This window comes from Hypanus sabinus, unplaced genomic scaffold, assembly GCF_030144855.1.
Source record: "Hypanus sabinus isolate sHypSab1 unplaced genomic scaffold, sHypSab1.hap1 scaffold_1649, whole genome shotgun sequence".
In the NCBI taxonomy this organism is placed as follows: Eukaryota; Metazoa; Chordata; class Chondrichthyes; order Myliobatiformes; family Dasyatidae; genus Hypanus; species Hypanus sabinus.
Genome location: NW_026779731.1, coordinates 1 through 24,444, shown reverse-complemented (window position 1 = coordinate 24,444; position 24,444 = coordinate 1). Strand labels below are relative to the sequence as shown.

General features: G+C 51.3%; 1 protein-coding gene across 1 annotated transcript; it reads right to left on the bottom strand.

Annotated features, from left to right (window-relative positions):
- Positions 1-250: 250 nt before the first annotated feature.
- Positions 251-18,073, bottom strand: LOC132387238 (complement C1r-B subcomponent-like; the record flags this gene model as incomplete). The annotated part of the gene is made up of 5 exons (XM_059959596.1): positions 16,431-18,073; positions 12,026-12,239; positions 9,341-9,518; positions 4,558-4,689; positions 251-444 (listed from the first exon to the last, which is right to left on the bottom strand). Coding segments are annotated over exons 1-5 (861 nt in total), but the record flags the coding sequence as incomplete, so codon positions are not given.
- Positions 18,074-24,444: the final 6,371 nt, after the last annotated feature.

Sequence of the window (24,444 nt, the reverse complement as noted above, 5' to 3'; positions counted from 1 at the left end):
TCCCATCACACACTCCCGGGGTCAGACACAGAGTGAATCTCCCTCCTCACCGTCCCATCACACACTCCCGGGGTCAGACACAGAGGGAATCTCCCTACACACCGTCCCATCACACACTCCCGGGGTCAGACACACAGTGAATCTCCCTCCACACCGTCTCATCACAGACATCCGGGGTCAGTCACAGAGAGAAGCTCCATGACACACGGTGTGTCGCACATGGAAATGAGAAGCTCCTATTCACACTCACCATCATGTTGTCGTAGGGGCACTTCACCTCTGGGTGATCTTCAATCTCGAAAACACCCTTGAACTCAAGGGCAATGGAGAATCCCTCCTCCACGCGGATACTGTAATTGCACTGGAGGTTGGATGGATAGGGTGATGGATACTCTGGGCTCATCAGCTCTCCTGACAGCTCGTTGAAGAATTCCTGGCACTGCACTGGAGACAGAAGCCAGAGCAGGAGATGAAGACCCACTCTACATCAGGATTACCCTTGCCATATGCCCCACCCTGATCTCCTTCACGTTCACCTGCCCTTGCGACTTTCATGTAGATCCCCAGTGTAACTCCTAGCAAAAGCTCTTCCCGTGAACCTGACGGTTTCAGATACCCTGCCATCGCTGTGGATTATCATAATTGATGGAGGATTTGGAATGCTGACTGAATGTGATGGTTTCAGATACCCTGCCATCACTGTTTGTTATCACAGCTGATGGTGGATTTGAACTGCTGACTGAATAAGCGGCAGGAGAGCCAGTGGATATTGCTTACAAGGATTTTCAGGGTGTCACAGGGAAGATTCTGGCATGGACAAAGCAGTGGCTGATTGGCAGGAGGCAAAGAGTGGGAATAAAGGGAACCTTTTCTGGCTGGCAGCTGGTGACTAGTGGTGTTCCACAGTGGCCTGTGTTGGGACCAAATCTATTCACGATATATGTCAATGACATGGATAACAGAATTGACGACAAATTTGAGGATGATAAATAGATAGCTGGAAGGGCAGGAGGGGTTGAGGAAGGCTGCAGAAGGACTTAGACAGATGAGGAGAATGGGCAACGAAGTAGCAGATAGAACACAGTGTAGAGAAGTTTATGGTCCTGTACATTGGTAGAAGAAAAAGAGGCAGAGACTATTTTAAACAGGATCAGATTCAGAAATTGGGGATTTGAATGGAATTGGGAGTCCTTGTACAGGATTCCCTAAAGATTAACGTATCAGTTGAGTCTGTGATAAGGAATAGAATATAAAAGCAAGGATGTAATGCAAAGGCTCCAGAAGGGACTGGAATTCTGTCATCAGTTTCCGACAGCTAATCTAAGAAAGGAGGTGCGAGCTTCGGAGTGGGTCCAGAGGAAGTTCACGAGATTGATCCTGGGTATGAAAGGATTAATGCATCAGGAGGGTCTGATGTCTCTGGGCTTGTTCTCGCTGAAGTTTAGAAGAATGAGGGGGGGATCTCATTGTATGAGGAGTGTTTGAAGTCTCTGGGCCTGTACTCACTGGAGTTTAGAAGAATGAGGGGGGATCTCATTGTATGAGGAGTTTTTGAAGTCTCTGGGCCTGTACTCACTGGAGTTTAGAAGAATGAGGGGGGATCTCATTGTATGAGGAGTTTTTGAAGTCTCTGGGCCTGGACTCACTGGAGTTTAGGCCCAGAGACATCAAATACTCCTCATATAATGAGATCCCGCTCATTCTTCTAAACTCCAGTGAGTACAGGCCCAGAGATATCAAACACTCCTCATACAATGAGATTCCCCCCTCATTCTTTAAACTCCAGTGAGTACAGGCCCAGAGACATCAAATACTCCTTATACAATGAGATCCCCCTCATTCTTCTAAACTCCTGTGAGTACAGGCCCAGAGACATCAAACACTCCTCACACAATGAGATCCCCCCTCATTCTTCTAAACTCCAGTGAGTACAGGCCCAGAGACATCAAATACTCCTCATACAATGAGATCCCGCTCATTCTTTAAACTCCAGTGAGTACAGGCCCAGAGACATCAAACACTCCTCACACAATGAGATCCCCCCTCATTCTTCTAAACTCCAGTGAGTACAGGCCCAGAGACATCAAATACTCCTCATTCAATGAGATCCCGCTCATTCTTTAAACTCCAGTGAGTACAGGCCCAGAGACATCAAATACTCCTCATACAATGAGATCCCGCTCATTCTTTAAACTCCAGTGAGTACAGGCCCAGAGACATCAAATACTCCTCATACAATGAGATCCCGCTCATTCTTTAAACTCCAGTGAGTACAGGCCCAGAGACATCAAAAACTCTTCATACAACCAGATCCTCCCCTAATTCCTCTAAACTGCAGTGAATATAGGCCCGGAGACATCAAACACTCCTCATACAATGAGATCCCCCTCATTCCTCTAAACTCCAGTGAGTACAGGCCCAGAGACATCAAACACTCCTCATACAATGAGATCCCCCCTCATTCTTCTAAACTCCAGTGAGTACAGGCCCAGAGACATCAAACACTCCTCATACAATGAAATCCCCCTCATTCCTCTAAACTCCAGTGAGTACAGGCCCAGAGACATCAAACACTCCTCATACAATGAGATCCCCCCTCATTCTTCTAAACTCCAGTGAGTACAGGCCCAGAGACATCAAACACTCCTCATACAATGTGATTCCCCTCTCACTCTTCAAAACGCCGGTGAGTACCATTTCAAATCTCTTTGTATCTTTCCCTTAAGTTAATCATGATGAAGGGTCTCAGCCCTTAACCTTGATAGTGCTTCTCTTATAGATGCTGCATGATCTGCTGTCTTTTAACAGTATTTTGCCTGTGTAATTCCAATTCTGTTATTGTTTGACCTTGTTCCACCTCAATACACTGTGTAATGATGTGATCTGTGTGAACGATATACAAGACAAGATTGTCACTGTATCTCGATACACGTCAACAATAATAAACCAATTCCAATTCTGTTATTGTTTGACCTTGTTCCACCTCAATACACTGTGTAATGATGTGATCTGTGTGAACGATATACAAGACAAGATTGTCACTGTATCTCGATACACGTCAACAATAATAAACCAATTCCAATTCTGTTATTGTTTGACCTTGTTCTACCTCAATACACTGTGTAATGATGTGATCTGTGTGAACGATATACAAGACACGATTGTCACTGTATCTCGGTACACGTCAACAACAATAAACCAATTCCAATTCTGTTATTGTTTGTCCTTGTTCTGCCTCAATACACTGTGTAATGATGTGATCTGTGTGAACGATATACAAGACAAGATTGTCACTGTATCTCGGTACACGTCATCAATAATAAACCAATTCCAATTCTGTTATTGTTTGACCTTGCTCTGCCTCAATACACTGTGTAATGATGTGATCTGTGTGAACGATATACAAGATTGTCACTGTATCTCGGTACACGTCAACAATAATAAACCAATTCCAATTCTGTTATTGTTTGACCTTGTTCCACCTCAATACACTGTGTAATGATGTGATCTGTGTGAACGATATACAAGACAAGATTGTCACTGTATCTCGGTGCAGGTCAACAATAATAAACCAATTCCAATTCTGTTATTGTTTGACCTTGTTCTGCCTCAATACACTGTGTAATGATGTGATCTGTGTGAACGATATACAAGACAAGATTGTCAGTGTATCTCGGTGCACGTCAACAATAATAAACCAGTTCCAGTTTGCCAGCGTTTGGCACAAAACACCTTAAAACTTTCCGATCCATGTATCTGTGGAACTGCCTCTGGCAGCTCGTTCCATCCAGAATATCAACCCCTGAGATCTGCAGCTCTGAGTGGATTTTGAACCAGAGCTACGTTTGTCACAGGTGCATCGGTTTAGTTGGTGGGGAGGAGACAGGTCTCCTGCAAAGGTGTTCGATGCTCCTGCTCTGAGCTAGCCGGCAGGTCACCCTGGGCCAAACTGCTCAGCCCCTGGCCATGGGAGCAACCGGTGGATGGTCGTGTGGGCAGCTGGTGCACATCACGTCCTGGTGACTCAATCACTAACGCCAGGCGGACAGTATTGACAATAGCTGGGGTCACCCGAATTGAAAAGACCCTGCTCAAAATGGCAAAGCACTTCTGGGGAGAACTTTGCCAAGGACAATCATGGTCATGGATAGACCTTGATCACACATGTCATGTGACATGCAAATGATGATGATGTCAGATGAAACGCCAAATAATGATGATGCCATACGACAAGGCACATAACAATGATGATGAAACCGAAAAATGAAAATGTGGAGTGAAAAATATCATTTTGCATCAAATCAAATCAGCGAGTATGAGAGTGCTGTTCTCATCTCACCTTCTCTTTATATATCGCTTGCATCCTCCCTCTCTCATTCGAATGCATCCTCTCTCTCCTTTTCATTTATCTCTCTCTCGTTTCCTCCTTCTCTCCCTCTTTCTCAGTTTCTCTCTCTCCGTTCCCCTTATCTCACTCTCTCTTTCCCTCCCACACATTTTCCCACCCTCCCCACAACTCTAGCTCCCGTAACCCCATCCCCACTCCCTCCAATTCACCTTGGCAGCTCCTGCCGTCGTCCCGAAGCTGGTATCCGCGGCGGCATGCACATTGGTAGCTGCCGAGTGTGTTGTGACACAGATGTTCACACATGGGGACCGACCCCTCTTGAACAGAGCACTCGTCCACATCTGGAACAGAGATCAGCATGATCACATCCCCAGACCACTCACACACCCACAGGGAGAAACTATCCCCACACCGTCCCCTCAAACACTCCCAGAGTGAAACTCCCCCCACACCGTCCCCTCACACACTCCCAGAGTGAAACTCCCCCCACACCGTGCCCTGACACACTCCCAGAGTGAAACTCCCCCACACCGTCCCCTCACACACTCCCAGAGTGAAACTCCCCCACACACCGTCCCCTCACACACTCCCAGAGTGAAACTCCCCCACACCGTCCCCTCACACACTCCCAGAGTGAAACTCCCCCACACCGTCCCCTCACACACTCCCAGAGTGAAACTCCCCCACACCGTCCCCTCACACACTCCCAGAGTGAAACTCCCCCACACACCGTCCCCTCACACACTCCCAGAGTGAAACTCCCCCACACCGTCCCCTCACACACTCCCAGAGTGAAACTCCCCCACACCGTCCCCTCACACACTCCCAGAGTGAAACTCCCCCACACCGTCCCCTCACACACTCCCAGAGTGAAACTCCCCCCACACCGTCCCCTCACACACCCCCAGAGTGAAACTCCCCCCACACCGTCCCCTCACACACTCCCAGAGTGAAACTCCCCCACACCGTCCCCTCACACACTCCCAGAGTGAAACTCCCCCCACACCGTGCCCTGACACACTCCCAGAGTGAAACTCCCCACACACCGTCCCCTCACACACTCCCAGAGTGAAACTCCCCCACACCGTCCCCTCACACACCCCCAGAGTGAAACTCCCCCACACCGTCCCCTCACACACTCCCAGAGTGAAACTCCCCCCACACCGTCCCCTCACACACTCCCAGAGTGAAACTCACCCCACAACGTCCCCTAACACACTCCCAGAGTGAAACTCCCCCCACACCGTCCCCTCACACACTCCCAGAGTGAAACTCCCCCCACACCGTCCCCTCACACACTCCCAGAGTGAAACTCCCCCACACCGTCCCCTCACACACTCCCAGAGTGAAACTCCCCCCACACCGTCCCCTCACACACTCCCAGAGTGAAACTCACCCCACAACGTCCCCTCACACACTCCCAGAGTGAAACTCCCCCCACACCGTCCCCTCACACACTCCCAGAGAGAAACTCCCCCCACACTGTCCCCTCACACACTCCCAGAGTGAAACTCACCCCACAACGTCCCCTCACACACTCCCAGAGTGAAACTCCCCCACACCGTCCCCTCACACACTCCCAGAGTGAAACTCCCCCCACAGTGTCCCCTCACACACTCCCAGAGTGAAACTCACCCCACAAAGTCCCCTCACACACTCCCAGAGTGAAACTCCCCCCACACCGTCCCCTCACACACTCCCAGAGTGAAACTCACCCCACAACGTCCCCTCACACACTCCCAGAGTGAAACTCCCCCCACACCGTCCCCTCACACACTCCCAGAGTGAAACTCCCCCCACAGTGTCCCCTCACACACTCCCAGAGTGAAACTCACCCCACAACGTCCCCTCACACACTCCCAGAGTGAAACTCCCCCCACACCGTCCCCTCACACACTCCCAGAGTGAAACTCCCCCCACACCGTCCCCTCACACACTCCCAGAGTGAAACTCCCCCCACAGTGTCCCCTCACACACTCCCAGAGTGAAACTCACCCCACAACGTCCCCTCACACACTCCCAGAGTGAAACTCCCCCCACACCGTCCCCTCACACACTCCCAGAGTGAAACTCCCCCACACCGTCCCCTCACACACTCCCAGAGTGAAACTCCCCCACACCGTCCCCTCACACACTCCCAGAGTGAAACTCCCCCACACCGTCCCCTCACACACTCCCAGAGTGAAACTCCCCCCACAGTGTCCCCTCACACACTCCCAGAGCGAAACTCCCCCCACAGTGTCCCCTCACACACTCCCAGAGTGAAACTCCCCCACACCGTCCCCTCACACACTCCCAGAGTGAAACTCCCCCCACAGTGTCCCCTCACACACTCCCAGAGTGAAACTCACCCCACAACGTCCCCTCACACACTCCCAGAGTGAAACTCCCCCCACACCGTCCCCTCACACACTCCCAGAGTGAAACTCCCCCCACAGTGTCCCCTCACACACTCCCAGAGTGAAACTCACCCCACAACGTCCCCTCACACACTCCCAGAGTGAAACTCCCCCCACACCGTCCCCTCACACACTCCCAGAGTGAAACTCCCCCCACACCGTCCCCTCACACACTCCCAGAGTGAAACTCCCCCCACAGTGTCCCCTCACACACTCCCAGAGTGAAACTCACCCCACAACGTCCCCTCACACACTCCCAGAGTGAAACTCCCCCCACACCGTCCCCTCACACACTCCCAGAGTGAAACTCCCCCACACCGTCCCCTCACACACTCCCAGAGTGAAACTCCCCCACACCGTCCCCTCACACACTCCCAGAGTGAAACTCCCCCACACCGTCCCCTCACACACTCCCAGAGTGAAACTCCCCCCACAGTGTCCCCTCACACACTCCCAGAGCGAAACTCCCCCCACAGTGTCCCCTCACACACTCCCAGAGTGAAACTCCCCCACACCGTCCCCTCACACACTCCCAGAGTGAAACTCCCCCCACAGTGTCCCCTCACACACTCCCAGAGTGAAACTCACCCCACAACGTCCCCTCACACACTCCCAGAGTGAAACTCCCCCCACACCGTCCCCTCACACACTCCCAGAGTGAAACTCCCCCCACACCATCCCCTCACACACTCCCAGAGTGAAACTCCCCCCGCAGTGTCCCCTCACACACTCCCAGAGTGAAACTCCCCCCACACCGTCCCCTCACACACTCCCAGAGTGAAACTCCCCCCACACCGTCCCCTCACACACTCCCAGAGTGAAACTACCCCCACAGTGTCCCCTCACACACTCCCAGAGTGAAACTCCCCCACACCGTCCCCTCACACACTCCCAGAGTGAAACTCCCCCCACACCGTCCCCTCACACACTCCCAGAGTGAAACTCCCCCCACACCGTGCCCTGACACACTCCCAGAGTGAAACTCCCCCCACACCGTCCCCTCACACACTCCCAGAGTGAAACTCCCCCCACACCGTCCCCTCACACACTCCCAGAGTGAAACTCCCCCCACACCGTCCCCTCACACACTCCCAGAGTGAAACTCCCCCACACCGTCCCCTCACACACTCCCAGAGTGAAACTCCCTCCACACCGTCCCCTCACACACTCCCAGAGTGAAACTCCCCCCACACCGTCCCCTCACACACCCCCAGAGTGAAACTCTCCCCACACCGTCCCCTCACACACTCCCAGAGTGAAACTCCCCCCACACCGTCCCCTCACACACTCCCAGAGTGAAACTCCCTCCACACCGTCCCCTCACACACTCCCAGAGTGAAACTCCCCCCACACCGTCCCCTCACACACCCCCAGAGTGAAACTCCCCCCACACCGTCCCCTCACACACTCCCAGAGTGAAACTCCCCCCACACCGTCCCCTCACACACTCCCAGAGTGAAACTCCCCCCACACCGTCCCCTCACACACTCCCAGAGTGAAACTCCCCCCACACCGTCCCCTCACACACTCCCAGAGTGAAACTCCCCCCACACCGTCCCCTCACACACTCCCAGAGTGAAACTCCCCCCACACCGTCCCCTCACACACTCCCAGAGTGAAACTCCCCCCACACCGTCCCCTCACACACTCCCAGAGTGAAACTACCCCCACAGTGTCCCCTCACACACTCCCAGAGTGAAACTCCCCCACACCGTCCCCTCACACACTCCCAGAGTGAAACTCCCCCACACCGTCCCCTCACACACTCCCAGAGTGAAACTCCCCCCACACCGTCCCCTCACACACTCCCAGAGTGAAACTCCCCCCACACCGTCCCCTCACACACTCCCAGAGTGAAACTCCCCCCACACCGTCCCCTCACACACTCCCAGAGTGAAACTCCCCCCACACTGTCCCCTCACACACTCCCAGAGTGAAACTCCCCCCACACCGTCCCCTCACACACTCCCAGAGTGAAACTACCCCCACAGTGTCCCCTCACACACTCCCAGAGTGAAACTCCCCCACACCGTCCCCTCACACACTCCCAGAGTGAAACTCCCCCACACCGTCCCCTCACACACTCCCAGAGTGAAACTCCCCCCACACCGTCCCCTCACACACTCCCAGAGTGAAACTCCCCCCACACCGTCCCCTCACACACTCCCAGAGTGAAACTCCCCCCACACTGTCCCCTCACATACTCCCAGAGTGAAACTCCCCCCACACTGTCCCCTCACACACTCCCAGAGTGAAACTCCCCCCACACCGTCCCCTCACACACTCCCAGAGTGAAACTCCCCCCACACCGTCCCCTCACACACTCCCAGAGTGAAACTCCCCCCACACCGTCCCCTCACACACTCCCAGAGTGAAACTCCCCCACACCGTCCCCTCACACACTCCCAGAGTGAAACTCCCCCACACCGTCCCCTCACACACTCCCAGAGTGAAACTCCCCCACACACCGTCCCCTCACACACTCCCAGAGTGAAACTCCCCCCACACCGTCCCCTCACATAGTCCCGGTTCTGTCGGACTTAGAATTCTTCTCGGATCACCGGCACTTCATGGGCTCCTGTCAGTCCCTTACCAATCGCTTCATAGTAAAGCAGGAATCCAAGGAATTTCCCCTCATTGGAAAAGTCTGACTGGAATTCCAGCTTCATGGTGTTCCCAGTGGATGTCAGGATCTGACCCCTGGGTGGGTTGCCGACGTTGGAGTCGTCATTGCCACAGAAGACGCCGAGAGCTTTCCCCCCGGAGCTGACCTGTCGGGCGGGGACAGGAAGATGGGATTAACGCTGCACACCATCACACGCAGACACTCACTCACTCTAGGCTGGGCTCTGACTCTCAGTCCCCACACAGACAGAGACACACTCTAATGATTGTTGTCTTCGTGAATGGGATCGCACTCCAGGGGCCTGTTCTGGAAAGGGTGAGCTGTTTGAACTTCCTGGGTCTCTGGGCACCTATCTGGGGCCTGACATGTCAATGCCATCCATGGTGAGGGCTCTGCCAGTGAGAGTTGGCCACGGAGATTGCATCCAAGCTGTCTGGGCTTGCGAGCCCAGCTGCAGGGTCCAGTCGTTGTTCAGACCAAACGTCAAAGAGATATCCACCATGTGGCTGTCACGTTGGGATGATTGTTGGTGCCGGGTGGGGTGGTCTGAGAGCTGATCCCCTGGTATTTTCATGCAAAACCATCTCCAGGGTTTACAGAGAATGGTGCAGAAATCAAAAAATGTCCAGGGAGCGGCAGTTCTGTGGCTGACAGGGCCTTGTTAATGAGAGAGGTGAGAGGAGAATGGCCGGACTGGTTCAAGCTGACAGGGCCTTGTTAGTGAGAGAGGTGAGAGGAGAATGGCCGGACTGGTTCAAGCTGACAGGGCCTTGTTAGTGAGAGAGGTGAGAGGAGAATGGCCGGACTGGTTCAAGCGGACAGGGCCTTGTTAGTGAGAGAGGTGAGAGGAGAATGGCCGGACTGGTTCAAGCTGACAGGGCCTTGTTAGTGAGAGAGGTGAGAGGAGAATGGCCGGACTGGTTCAAGCTGACAGGGCCTTGTTAATGAGAGAGGTGAGGGGAGAATGGCCGGACTGGTTCAAGCTGACAGGGCCTTGTTAGTGAGAGAGGTGAGAGGAGAATGGCCGGACTGGTTCAAGCTGACAGGGCCTTGTTAGTGAGAGAGGTGAGAGGAGAATGGCCGGACTGGTTCAAGCTGACAGGGCCTTGTTAGTGAGAGAGGTGAGAGGAGAATGGCCGGACTGGTTCAAGCTGACAGGGCCTTGTTAATGAGAGAGGTGAGAGGAGAATGGCCGGACTGGTTCAAGCTGACAGGGCCTTGTTAATGAGAGAGGTGAGGGGAGAATGGCCGGACTGGTTCAAGCTGACAGGGCCTTGTTAATGAGAGAGGTGAGGGGAGAATGGCCGGACTGGTTCAAGCTGACAGGGCCTTGTTAATGAGAGAGGTGAGAGGAGAATGGCCGGACTGGTTCAAGCTGACATGGCCTTGTTAGTGAGAGAGGTGAGAGGAGAATGGCCGGACTGGTTCAAGCTGACAGGGCCTTGTTAGTGAGAGAGGTTAGGGGAGAATGTCCGGACTGGTTCAAGCGGACAGGGCCTTGTTAATGAGAGTGGTGAGAGGAGAATGTCCGGACTGGTTCAAGCGGACAGGGTCTTGTTAATGAGAGAGGTGAGAGGAGAATGGCCGGACTGGTTCAATCTGACAGGGCCTTGTTAGTGAGAGAGGTTAGGGGAGAATGTCCGGACTGGTTCAAGCGGACAGGGCCTTGTTAATGAGAGAGGTGAGGGGAGAATGGCCGGACTGGTTCAAGCTGACAGGGCCTTGTTAGTGAGAGAGGTGAGAGGAGAATGGCCGGACTGGTTCAAGCTGACAGGGCCTTGTTAATGAGAGAGGTGAGAGGAGAATGGCCGGACTGGTTCAAGCTGACAGGGCCTTGTTAATGAGAGAGGTGAGGGGAGAATGGCCGGACTGGTTCAAGCTGACAGGGCCTTGTTAGTGAGAGAGGTGAGAGGAGAATGGCCGGACTGGTTCAAGCTGACAGGGCCTTGTTAGTGAGAGAGGTGAGAGGAGAATGGCCGGACTGGTTCAAGCTGACAGGGCCTTGTTAATGAGAGAGGTGAGAGGAGAATGTCCGGACTGGTTCAAGCGGACAGTGACTCAAATAACCACACGTCACAACAGTGGTGTGCAGAGGAGCATCTCTGAACTCACAACACGTCGAACCTCAAAGTGGACGGGCCAGAGCCACAGAAGACCACAAACATACACGCCATGGCAACTCTCACACACACACAGAAGGACAAACAGACACACACACACATACACACTCAACAGACACGCATATACACAGAGAGACAAACACACACACAAAAAGACAGACAGCCACACATGGAGCAAAAGACAAACAGACACACACACACAAAACACAGACACGCATTTACACAGACACACACAGAGAGAAAGACATAAAAACAGAAACACAGAGCGAAAGACAAACAGATGCACTCACAGAGAAAGACAGACACACACACACAGTCAAAGCACAGATACACACACACACACACACACACACACACACACACTTAAAGCATTGACATACCCACACCCACCCACACTTAATCAAAGCACAGAGTCACAAAAACAGAGAGACAGACACACACACACTCTTACAGACTCAAATACACACACCCTCACACAGTCAGTGCATGTCTGGACACCCGCCACCCCTTCCCCTCAGGCCATCACTCCTACCTTGAGCCGATCGTACACACAGTCCTGGGACGGCTCCAGCTGGAAGTGGCGGAAGTGCAGCTGGACCCGATAGCCGAGGGGCACGCCGATCGTCCATTCGCTCTGGTTCTTGTTGGGATAGGAGGATGGGTAGCCAGGCGAGGTAATCTCCCCAAACATGGAGCTGCCATGGCTACTGGTCACCAGGGCCAACACCGAGACCAGCAGGGACCACCTGGGCAGAGAGAAGAGGGTGCCCTCAACAACAGCCTTCCAGAGAACATTTCCCTCCACCCCACCCCACCACTCCCCTCCCGTCCCTCACTCTTTCTGGGATTCTACAGCAGTCCCTTCAGCCCTTCTGTTTCGTGCATAAAGTTATTATAAATGTACAAACAGATTACTGTTGATGTGTACCGAGATACAGTGACAATCTTGTCTTGTATATCGTTCACACAGATCACATCATTACACAGTGTATTGAGGTGGAACAAGGTCAAACAATAACAGAGTTGGAATTGGTTTATTATTGTTGACGTGTACCGAGATACAGTGACAATCTTGTCTTGTATATCGTTCACACAGATCACATCATTACACAGTGTATTGAGGCAGAACAAGGTCAAACAATAACAGAATTGGAATTGGTTTATTATTGTTGACGTGTACCGAGATACAGTGACAATCTTGTCTTGTATATCGTTCACACAGATCACATCATTACACAGTGTATTGAGGCAGAACAAGGTCAAACAATAACAGAATTGGAATTGGTTTATTATTGTTGACGTGTACCGAGATACAGTGACAATCTTGTATATCGTTCACACAGATCACATCATTACACAGTGTATTGAGGCAGAACAAGGTCAAACAATAACAGAATTGGAATTGGTTTATTATTGTTGACGTGTACCGAGATACAGTGACAATCTTGTATATCGTTCACACAGATCACATCATTACACAGTGTATTGAGGTGGAACAAGGTCAAACAATAACAGAATTGGAATTGGTTTATTATTGTTGACGTCTACCAAGATACAGTGACAATCTTGTATATCGTTCACACAGATCACATCATTACACAGTGTATTGAGGTAGAACAAGGTCAAACAATAACAGAATTGGAATTGGTTTATTATTGTTGACGTGTACCGAGATACAGTGACAATCTTGTCTTGTATATCGTTCACACAGATCACATCATTACACAGTGTATTGAGGTGGAACAAGGTCAAACAATAACAGAATTGGAATTGGTTTATTATTGTTGACGTGTACCGAGATACAGTGACAATCTTGTCTTGTATATCGTTCACACAGATCACATCATTACACAGTGTATTGAGGTAGAACAAGGTCAAATAATAACAGAATTGGAATTGGTTTATTATTGTTGATGTGTACCGAGATACAGTGACAAACTTGTCTTGTATATCGTTCACACAGATCACATCATTACACAGTGTATTGAGGTAGAACAAGGTCAAACAGTAACAGAATTGGAATTGGTTTATTATTGTTGACGTGTATCGAGATACAGTGACAAACTTGTCTTGTATATCGTTCACACAGATCACATCATTACACAGTGTATTGAGGCAGAACAAGGTCAAATAATAACAGATTTGGAATTGGTTTATTATTGTTGATGTGTACCGAGATACAGTGACAATCTTGTCTTGTATATCGTTCACACAGATCACATCATTACACAGTGTATTGAGGCAGAACAAGGTCAAATAATAACAGAATTGGAAGTGGTTTATTATTGTTGATGTGTACCGAGATACAGTGACAATCTTGTCTTGTATATCGTTCACACAGATCACATCATTACACAGTGTATTGAGGCAGAACAAGGTCAAATAATAACAGAATTGGAATTGGTTTATTATTGTTGATGTGTACCGAGATACAGTGACAAACTTGTCTTGTATATCGTTCACACAGATCACATCATTACACAGTGTATTGAGGTGGAACAAGGTCAAACAATAACAGAATTGGAATTGGTTTTTTATTGTTGACGTGTACCGAGATACAGTGACAATCTTGTATATTGTTCACACAGATCACATCATTACACAGTGTATTGAGGCAGAACAAGGTTAATCAATAACAAATTGTAGAATAAAGTGTCACAGTTGGAGAGAAAGTGCCGAGGAGGCAGACAGTGAGGTACGAGGTCATAACTAAGTAGAGTGTGAACCCAAGTTATCTTATCGTACTGGGAAATCATTCATTTTTTCTATAACAACAGTGTGAAGACTTCTTTGAAGTTGGTGGGACAAGCTATCAGGCTTTTGTATCTTCTAGTCTATAAGGGGAGAGATGAGAGAATGCCTGGGGTGGGTGGGGGTTTTTAGTTGCATTGACCGAGGCAATGGGAAGTGTAGGCTGAGTCGACGGAGGGGTGGTTGGTTTCCGTGATGTAGTGAGCTGTACCCACAACTCTCTGCAGTCTGCCACAGTCATGGGCAGAGCCATCACTGTACCTGATACGTTGAGTGCATGGTTGCTTTGGTAAGCGTCGATGGGGACGTGCTAAGTTTCTTTAGCCTGCTGAGGAAGTGGAGGCGTTGCTCAATGCGTTGGGGTCAGGGCAGACCACTGCTGCTGCTCTCTCCACCTCAGCACCGTTGATGAAGACAAGGACGCTCAGCCCTTCCTGCTGACTGTCCGCGAGCCCTAACGATACTCGACCTCATCCGCCCTCCAATCCCTCATCGCTCTCCGAGTCCCTCTCAAACACTGTCGATGCACGCACCTCCGCCACTTTCCTCATTCCACCCCCCTCGGTAAAGCTATCAGTTAAAGCTCAAAGTGAATTTATCATCAAAGTGCATTTGCTGTCTGTCACCATAAAGAACCGTGAGGTGAACCTGGGCATACTCAACAAACCTGTAACAGAATCAATGAAAGAGTGCCCCGACTCGGGCACTCGGCCACAGGCACAAACTGGGCAAGTACCAAGAGATAGTAATGATAAATAAATAACAATGAATATCAAGAGCATGAGATGAGGAGCCCTTGAAAGTGAGTCCATAGGTTGTGGGAACATTCCAATGACGGGGCGAGTGAAGTTGAGTGAACTTCTCCCCTTTTGTTCAGGAGCCTGATGTCTGAGGGGTAATAACTGTTCCTGACCCTGGTGGTGTGGGTCCTCAGGCTCCTGTACGTTCTTTGGGCTGGCAGCAGCATGGTCTGGTTACTGGGGGTCCTGATGATGGATGCTGATTTCCTGCAGCAGCGTTTCACTAGCGGTGGGGAGGGCCGGGCCGCATCCACTACCTTTCGAAGGGTTTTCCGTTGAGGGGCACTGGTGTCTCCCTGTGCAGCCGGTCAGAACACTCGCCGCCACACTCCGCACATCTTCAGAAGCTTGTCGCGGTTTCAGACGACAAGCCCCGATCTATGCGAACTCCTAAAGATGCTTCCATGCACTCTTCACAGCGGACTTAAACTTCTCCCCTGTTCAGTCTTAAACGCCCCACCCTACCTGAAAGATCCGGTACCCACCCGATCTCTGTGCCTCTGTATGGTCACCCCTCTCTCCCTCCTGCTTTCCCGTGGAAGTACTCCGACCTCTCTTCCGGAGCACGGGACAGAGTCATCACAGCACCCGCGTCTCCATGGCCTCGCAGTGTCCCGGGACACCAGCCTGAAGACACACACTCAGCGGAGCGTCTTCCCACCCTGCATCCGATTTCTGAACGGCCCGTGACCGCCGCCTCACTACCTCTCTCACTGTCGTTTGTCGGTCGGAGCTGACCGTCCCAGCTGTCCAGATACGCGAAGCCCGGGCAGTATGGTATGGAGGGCGAACTGTCACCCCCCCCCCCCCACCCGTCTGATGAACCCACAGACCGATGCTGGTACCAGCAGTCTGCCGGTCGGCCTTGAACACAACGGAGGACTGCCTGCCTGCCCCGGGGACTCCGGCTCCCGGTTTTTCCCTGTGAGCGGGTGCAGCCGCAAGGCAGCGGAGACCAGAGCCGTCCTTGGCCCGGACGGGCGGCCCGAAGCGACTGGTTTGTAAGGCGCCGGCGACCCTCCCTTGGCCGTGCTCCTGTCAAGTAGAGACGGGCAGGAGCCGGTGCTGTTGGTTGTCAGAGGCTGTGGGGGACACAGCACGCCGCTGAACCAGCGGTGGGAGCCTGTCCCCGTTGCCAGCGCCGGCCATAACGACCTTTAGGAACCACCGTAACCATTCACGGTTCATCACCGGGCATTGCAACGTACACAGGACCGAAGCCGGCGACATTGAACCCGATTCCGGCCCCTCGAAAGCATGTGTCCGCTCGGGCTGAAGGTCAGCTGCTGCGAGGGCCGGACGAGTGGCTTCGCAACAGCCCCCTCGCACTCAGGCCGGGCAACTGACGGGAGGGGCTTCAGGGAGCGCGGTCAGGCCGCTCCTCACCGTGCGATGCCCGGCTGCCGCCAGTTCCTGGGCCCCAGCAGCGCCCAGGGTCCGTCCGGAGCCCAGTGCGGCATCGCCGAGGGGGCTGGCCGGCGTCTGCCCTCCGGCGGCGGTTCGAGGAGATCTGCCGGGTATTCAGACATTCCCGGCCGTACGTCCGGATTGCATCACCGCAGTGGCGGGGTGGGATGCCGAGGGGTGTCGAGTCGGGAACTGCCCTCCCTCTCCCCCTCCCCACCTTCGAGGGCCGCCCCAGCATTGGAATGTTCCCACAACCTATGGAGTCACTGTCAAGGACTCTTCATCTCAGAATCTTGATATTCATTGTCATTTATTTATCATTATTATTTTTTCTTTTTGTATTTGCACAGTTCGTTGTCTTCTACACTAATTGCTGAGTCTTCAATTGCTTCTGTTGTGGTTGTGATAAGACCATAAGACATAGGAGCAGAACGAGGCCGTTCGGCCCATCAAGTCTGCTCCACCATTCCAGCATGGCTGATCCCGGATCCCACTCAACCCCGTACACCTGCCATCTCGCCGTATCCTTTGTTGCCCCGACTGATCAACTTCCGCCTTAAATGTACCCACGGGCTTGGCCTCCGCCGCAGTCTGTGGCAGATTCACAACCGTCTTCCTCCTTACCTCCGTTCTCAAGGGTCACCCCCTCGATTTTGAGGCTGTTCCCTCTGGTTCTGGATATCCCCACCATAGGAAACATTCTTCTCACATCCACCATATCTAGGCCTTTCAACATTCAGTAGGTTTCAATGAGGTCCCATTCCAATGAGTACAGGACCAAAGCTACCAAACACTTCTCCTATGTTAACCCCTTCATTCCCAGAACCATCCTCGTGAACCTCCTTTGCACTCTCTCCAGTGACAACACATGCTTTCTGAGATGTGGGTCCCAAAACTGTAGACAATACTCCCAAGTGCGGCCCGACTAGTGTCTTATAAAGGCTCAGCATTATCTCTTTGCTTTTTATATTCTACTCCCCTTGAAATAAATGCCAACATCACATTTGCCTTCTTTACCACAGATTCAACCTGTAAGTTAACCTTCTGAGAGTCTAGAACGAGGACTCCTAAATCCCGTTGTGCCTCTGATGTTTCAACCTTCTCCCCATTTAGATAACAGTTCCTTTTACCAAAACGCATTATCCCATTTCCCAACACATTTTCCATTTCCCAACACTGTATTCCATTTGCCACTTTTTGCCCATTCTTCCAATTTGTCTAATCCCTGCTGCAATCGCATTGCCTCCTCAGCACTACCTACCCCTCCAGCTAGTCTATAGATTTGTTGAGTATGCAGGCAAGAATATGTCCCTGGTGACCTCGCCGTACTTTGATAATAAAGTTGCTTTCGACTTTGAGGTAGTGCTTCAAGAAGGTGGCTGAGGATGCCGATCACATGGGACTGGCCCTCTTTCCGTTACTACCCATTGGGAAGGAGGTACAGGAGCCTGAAGACCAACACTCTGTGTTTGAGGACAATCCGCCATCGGATTTCTGACCAGCCAGTGAACACTGCCTCACTATTCCGCTTCTGCAAGATTTGTTTATTTATCTGCAGTATTGAAAGTCATAGTAACTTTTTATGCCACAAGCAACACATTTCACGATGTCCATCGGTGACAATGCACCTGATTCTTGTTCTGATTTTGAGAATAAAATAAAGCGAGTAAGGGTTTTCTATTTTTGTGTATTCCGATACAGTGCGGAATAGGCCACGCCAGCCAGTAACCCCCAATTTAATCCTAGACTGATCACTGGCCAATCTGCAATGACCTACCAACCAATCGGTGTTTAGACGGTGGGAAGAAACCAGAGCACCCGGAGGAAACCCACGCGATCACGGGGAGAGAGCGTACAAACTCCTGACAGGCAGCGGTGGGAATTGGCAAGGCCTGAAGACTAACTGGGCATACTGTGTGCAGTCCTGGTCACCGACCTACAGGAAAGATGTCTATAAGATTGAAAGAGTGCAGATGTTAGCGGGACTCGAAGACCTGAAAGGCTTTGATGCGGGGGAATGCGGAGAGACCTTATAGAGGTTTACAAAATCAAGAGGGGTAGAGGTAGAACGCAAGCAGACTTTCTCCCCCCAGGTTGGATGGGACTAGAACTCGAGGTCATGGGTTAAGGGTGAAAGGTGAAATGTTTAAGGGGAACCTGAGGGGTCCAGCTCACAGAGGCTGGTGTGGGTGTGGAACGATGTGGTGGGTGCAGGTTTGATTGCAACATCAGTTTGGATAGACTGGGAGGGGTATGGTGGGCTACGGTCTGGGGACAGGGACTAGGCAGAAGGCTGGCACAGACTAGATGGGCCTAATGGCCTGTGGTGCTCAATGACTCTATGAGCAGAAATGAGTGCTCAGTGTCAGCAAGAGGCCCCGTTTCTCTGCCATGTCTCTGTGTGATGTAAAGTCCTGCCCCTGGGTGCCCTCTCTCGCACCCTCTCTCCTGTACCATGCTCTCTGGAGTTCACTGTTCTCTCAATGCATCTCGCGCAGAGTTCAGCCAGGGTCGTACAGACCTCCCGCTGTATCTGCCTCCAGAGCCCAGGACCCCACGTGTGGTGACAACCACTTCCTCCCCCGGTGACTGTCTCTCTCTCTCTCCTCTGCCTCTCTATCCCCTTCTCTCACTCTCTCTCCTGTACACTTTTTCTCCAATCTCTTTCTCCCCGTCTCTCCCCATCCACCTCTCTCTCCTTTCTCTCCCCTCTCCTTCTTTCTTCCTTTCTCTCTGTCCTCTTCTGTCTCTCTCCACTTAAACACTTTGTCCTCTCTCTCTTCCCCTCCCCTCTCCTCTCACAATCTCTTTACCTCTCCTCTTCTATTTCTCTCCCTTCTCCTCCATTTCCCCTTCTCGCTGCCCTCTTTCTCTATCCTTCCTGTCTGCCCTGCCTGTCTCTCCCATCTCTTTCTCCCCGTCTCTCCCCCTCCCCTCTGTCTCCTCTCTCTCACTCTGCAACACTTGTAACCTCCTCTTCCCCTCAACCAGCTCCCGAACCACATGGTAATTCTGCCCTCCGCTCCCCTTTTCCCCTCTCAGCTAAAGTAGGGCAGCCTACTTCGTCTCAGAGTTACACAGTGCCTGCAGCCCAATGTTCACAGCTCGCCTCTCTCTCCCCCAACCCCGCCTGCCTGCATTCAGCTCACAACACCCCCTGCAAACCGCTCCTATCCCCAGATCTGTTTCTCAAACGCCCTACCGCTACCTGCTTGAACCGCTTCCTGTAGCAGCTCGCTGTGTGCAGCCGCCGCCCCTGCGTGGAAACTTCCGTCTGCAGGCCCCCGTTTCAACCTCACCTCAAAGCCCTTTAACAGCTCAAAGTCTTTTTTTAGTTTATCAAAGTACGTAAATGTTACCATATACGAACATGGTATATGTTCTCTCGGAAGGATTTACAGGAAAGTAAATGTAGTGGATTTTATGAAAAAGAAACTGTACATCATAAAGACTGACTGAAAAAAAAACACAAAGGGCAAAACAAGATATTTTAAACTAATTTACATTGTGTGTTGCTTTAAACGTCAGATTCTGGTTAATTGGGCCATGGATTAATCGGGGCAGCCGCTTATTTGGGACAACTCGTCGAGAACGGATTCCCTTCGTTTATTTGGGACACCGCGCCACCTAATTGGGATAGGAGACTGTTACCGATCAGTTTCTAACTAGCCATGAGACCGAGGAGCAGAATCTGGCCATTCGGCCCATCGGATCCGCTCCGTCAATCCATCACGGCCGATCCCCGATCCTTCTCGCCTCATCCTTTGATGCCCAGTCGTGTGGGCGTCGGCGTGCTCAGAGCGAGCAGTTTTGAAACAGTGTCACTTGCGTGTGCATGTGTTGATGAAAAAAACAGCGATTTTCGTAACTGATAGTCAGCGAGAAATAAGCAATGAGGCAATTGCGGTTTCAAGTCGAGTACTCAGGGCTGGCGATGCCAAGGGCTGGGGGAAGGGGGGAAATGAAAAGTTTCACTATTTCAACGCAGAGGTTGAATCACCTTGAATGCTACGATGAAGGTGATTTGGAGGATGCATTGTGTGAAGGCAGTCAGTGTGAGGGATTTGTCAATCAAAACACGTGCACACAGGCACTGCTGTGCTGTCATTGTTGTTCAAAGTTGTTCTATATTCATTTAAATACATAACTTGTTACTCTCTTAGATGGTGCTTTTATTAAATACAGCTTTTTAACTATTTCCATAAAACTTTTGCTGAGTGGGATAGTCACGATGTTCAGTAGTTCAATGGTTAAGTGTCAGGGTAAGTTTACAAGATCCAACCTGAAACTGATACTCTCCACAGACACCCTCAAAGCCAGAGGATGAATGAAGAAAAAATTGTAAGAGCCCCAAAACTTAAGCCCTCCCCACACAAACAGCATTAACTCTCCCTCCCCCGCACTATTCCAGCATGAAGCAGCCACATTCCCTCCACCCACCCTGTCAGCAGCAGCAAAGCCCCCAAAGAGAGACCGTGGTCTACAGTGGCAGAAACAAACTGCTCACTCCGGCATTGTCCACGGCCCACAGGCTCTGTCTGTCCCCCTCTCTGTCTCTCTCTCTCTTTCTCGTGCTCTCTCTCTCTCCCTCTCTCTCTGTCTCCCTCTCTCTCTGTCCCCCCTCTCTCTCTATCTCTCTCTCTCTCCCCCTCTCTCTGCTCTGTCCCCCCCCTCTCTCTCTCTCTCTCTCTGTCCCTCTCTCTCTCCCTCCCTCTCTCTCCCTCTCTCTCTCTCCCTCTCTCTCTCCCCCTCTCTCTCTCTCTCTCTGTCCCTCTCTCTCTCCATCTCTCTCCCTCCCTCTCTCTCTCTCCCTCTCTGTGTCTGTCTCTCTCTCTCTCTCTCTCTCTCTCTCTCTCTCTTTCTATCTCCCCCTCTCTCTCTTTCTATCTCCCCCTCTCTCTCTCTCTCTTTCTCTCTCTCTCTCCCTCTCTCTCTCTCTCTCTCTCTCTCTCTCTGACAAGGGAGAGGCAGATATCGCTCCTTCCACAGTGACAGGGGAGACAACACTCTCTATTCTGATGCTAGTCAGTTGAGTTCCCCAACTCGAGAATCGGCAGCAAACTCTCACTCACCATCGAGAGTGAGAGAGAGATCAGTTGATTGCTGAGTGCAATTGTGTCCCAATTAATCAGAATCCTCTGTAGCAGCTGGAGTTTAGACAGTTATGTGTGTTTATTCCACATCTGTCCCTTAACCTCGAATTTAGTTGTTATTGCACAGCATAGAACACAGAACGTAGAACACAGAACATAGAACATAGAACATGGAACATAGAACACAGAACATAGAACACAGAACATAGAACATAGAACATGGAACATAGAACACAGAACATAGAACATAGAACACAGAACACAGAACATGGAACACAGAATGTAAAATGCAGAGGATAGAACATAGTATACAGAGCATAGAACACACAGAGCGTAGAACACAGAACACAGAACAGAGAGCATAGAACACACACCATTGAACACAGAAAATCGAACATGGAACACTGAGGGCGCTTCAACCCATGATGTTTTGCTGACCTTTTAACCTACACTAAGATCAATCTAAACTTTACCTCCTACATAAACCCTCATTATCTACCATACATTTGCCTATCTAAGTGTCTCTTAAATGTCACTAATGTATCTGCATCTACCCACTAACCCAAGGGAACATGATCTCCCAACTCTTGTACAGCTGTCACCAAAAAACCCCAAAAAATTCATGAGATATGTGAGTGACGACAAACCCGATTCTGATAGGCGTTTCTATTGTGGACTGAGAGAGTGGGAAGGGGCAGGGAGAGGGGAATCATGGTTGGGAAAAGGGGAAGGGAGAGGAGAGGAACTGGAAGCACTAGAGAGACATTCTGTGACGATCAACAAACCAAATGTTTGCACTGCAAGGACCTGGCCTGGTGTCTCAGGGCTGGGTGTGTCTGCACCCAAGGCCCTGGCACTCCTCTACCACCAATCCCACACCCCTCCCTTGGTGCTCCACCCTCACCAATCCCAGCATCCTTTGCTCTCGCCAGATTTACCGTCCCGCTCTCCACTCCACGTTGACAAATACAGTACTGGGCACCCTCGCTATGTGTATGTGAGCCGAAGACTCTGGTACAGATCTGTACGTCCACGCGGTCGCAGGGAGAGCGTACGAACCCTCTCGCAGTTGAACTCTGAACTCTGGCTGTACGTGACAATTCCGAGCAGAGCAATAAAGCAGCTTGGCTGAGAGGCGAGGGGGCAGGGAGATCGTACGAACCGCTCAGTTTGCAGAGGCAAACCTTGTCGGACTTTGCGCAGCTGGGTCAGAGCAATACACCGAGGGTCACTGTGCTCAGTTTGTCGATGACATGCTGTGAACTAGAGCCGGTTTCTCCTCTTGGGGCGGGAGGGGGAGTTCTGAAGTGGAGGGACACGAGTAGTGGGTGTCAGGAAGTGCGAGGGTTCAGACTCAGAACAAGGGGCTACCCCGTCTGGGGAGAGATGAGAGGGAGGGTGGGGTGGGTGACAGAGTCTCCGGGTGTGTCCAGTTCCGAAACGGGTCACTCGGTGGAGATGGAGGAGAGGGTCAGAGGGAGAGGGAGGTTGGGGAGCGGAGGTAGAGATGGCAGATGAAGGAGAGGGGGAGAGGTAGGAGAGGGAGATTGAGGAGAGGGAAGACAAGTAGGAGAGAGAGGTTGAGGAGTGTAGAGAGATGGGAGATAAAGGAGAGGGGAAGGCAGGGAGGGGAGGAAGGTTGAGGAGCAGAAGTAAACACGAGATGAGGGAGTGGGAAGACAGACAGGAGAGGGATGTTGAGGAGCAGAGAGAGGAGAAGGGAAATGAGGTATTTGAGGAGGATAGATAGGAAGGAGGGAGTCAGGTAGGTGAGGGGGATGAGCAGAGTGATGAGGGGGTCAGGTGGAAGAGGGGTAGTTGAGCAGATGGATAGGAGCAGGGTCATGAGAGACAGTTTGAGTTACTAGACGGTGTTTGACGGGCCGGTGCAGGGGTGAAGCTGCTGAGGCCCCAGTGCCCAGTTCTGATCGGCAGCTTTAGGGACGGTGTCACCAGTTAGGAAGGGCACAGACAGGATTCAGGTGGATGTCACTGCAACTGGGGTCAGGAGGGGAGTCTGGAGAAGGTGGCTGCTACCCCAGGGGTGTAGGGAGCCGGGCGGTGGGGGGGGGGGGTGACCCTACTGAGGTCTGAAAACTGACCAGAGCCTGCCACCTCCCCGGCCCAGTGCACACACCGTTAAACAGGCTGACGTTCCCTAGGATCCAGTCCCCAGTCAGTTCACAACACCACTCCCCAGACCCATCTACCCATCTTCCCTCACCTGAGGCTGCGTGCAGGTGGCATCGAGGGGACTCTCCTCGTGTCTCAGCAGTCAATGCCCAAGGCTTAGCAATGGTCAGTGGGAGGGAACTGGTGATCTAAAGGGGCGGGAGCTGCCGGCGCCCAGGAATTGGCATTGGAATTGGTTTATTATTGTTGACATACATTGAGATACAGTGACAAACTTGTATATCGTTCACACAGATCACATCATTACACAATGTACTAAGGTGGAACAAGGTCAAACAATAACAGAATTGGAATTGGTTTATTATTGTTGACGTGTATCGAGATACAGTGACAATCTTGTCTTGTATATCGTTCACACAGATCACATCATTACACAGTGTATTGAGGTGGAACAAGGTCAAACAATAACAGAATTGGAATTGGTTTATTATTGTTGATGTGTACCGAGATACAGTGACAATCTTGTCTTGTATATCGTTCACACAGATCACATCATTACACAGTGTATTGAGGTGGAACAAGGTCAAACAATAACAGAATTGGAATTGGTTTATTATTGTTGACGTGTACCGAGATACAGTGACAATCTTGTCTTGTACATCGTTCACACAGATCACATCATTACACAGTGTATTGAGGTGGAACAAGGTCAAACAATAACAGAATTGGAATTGGTTTATTACTGTTGACGTGTACTGAGATACAGT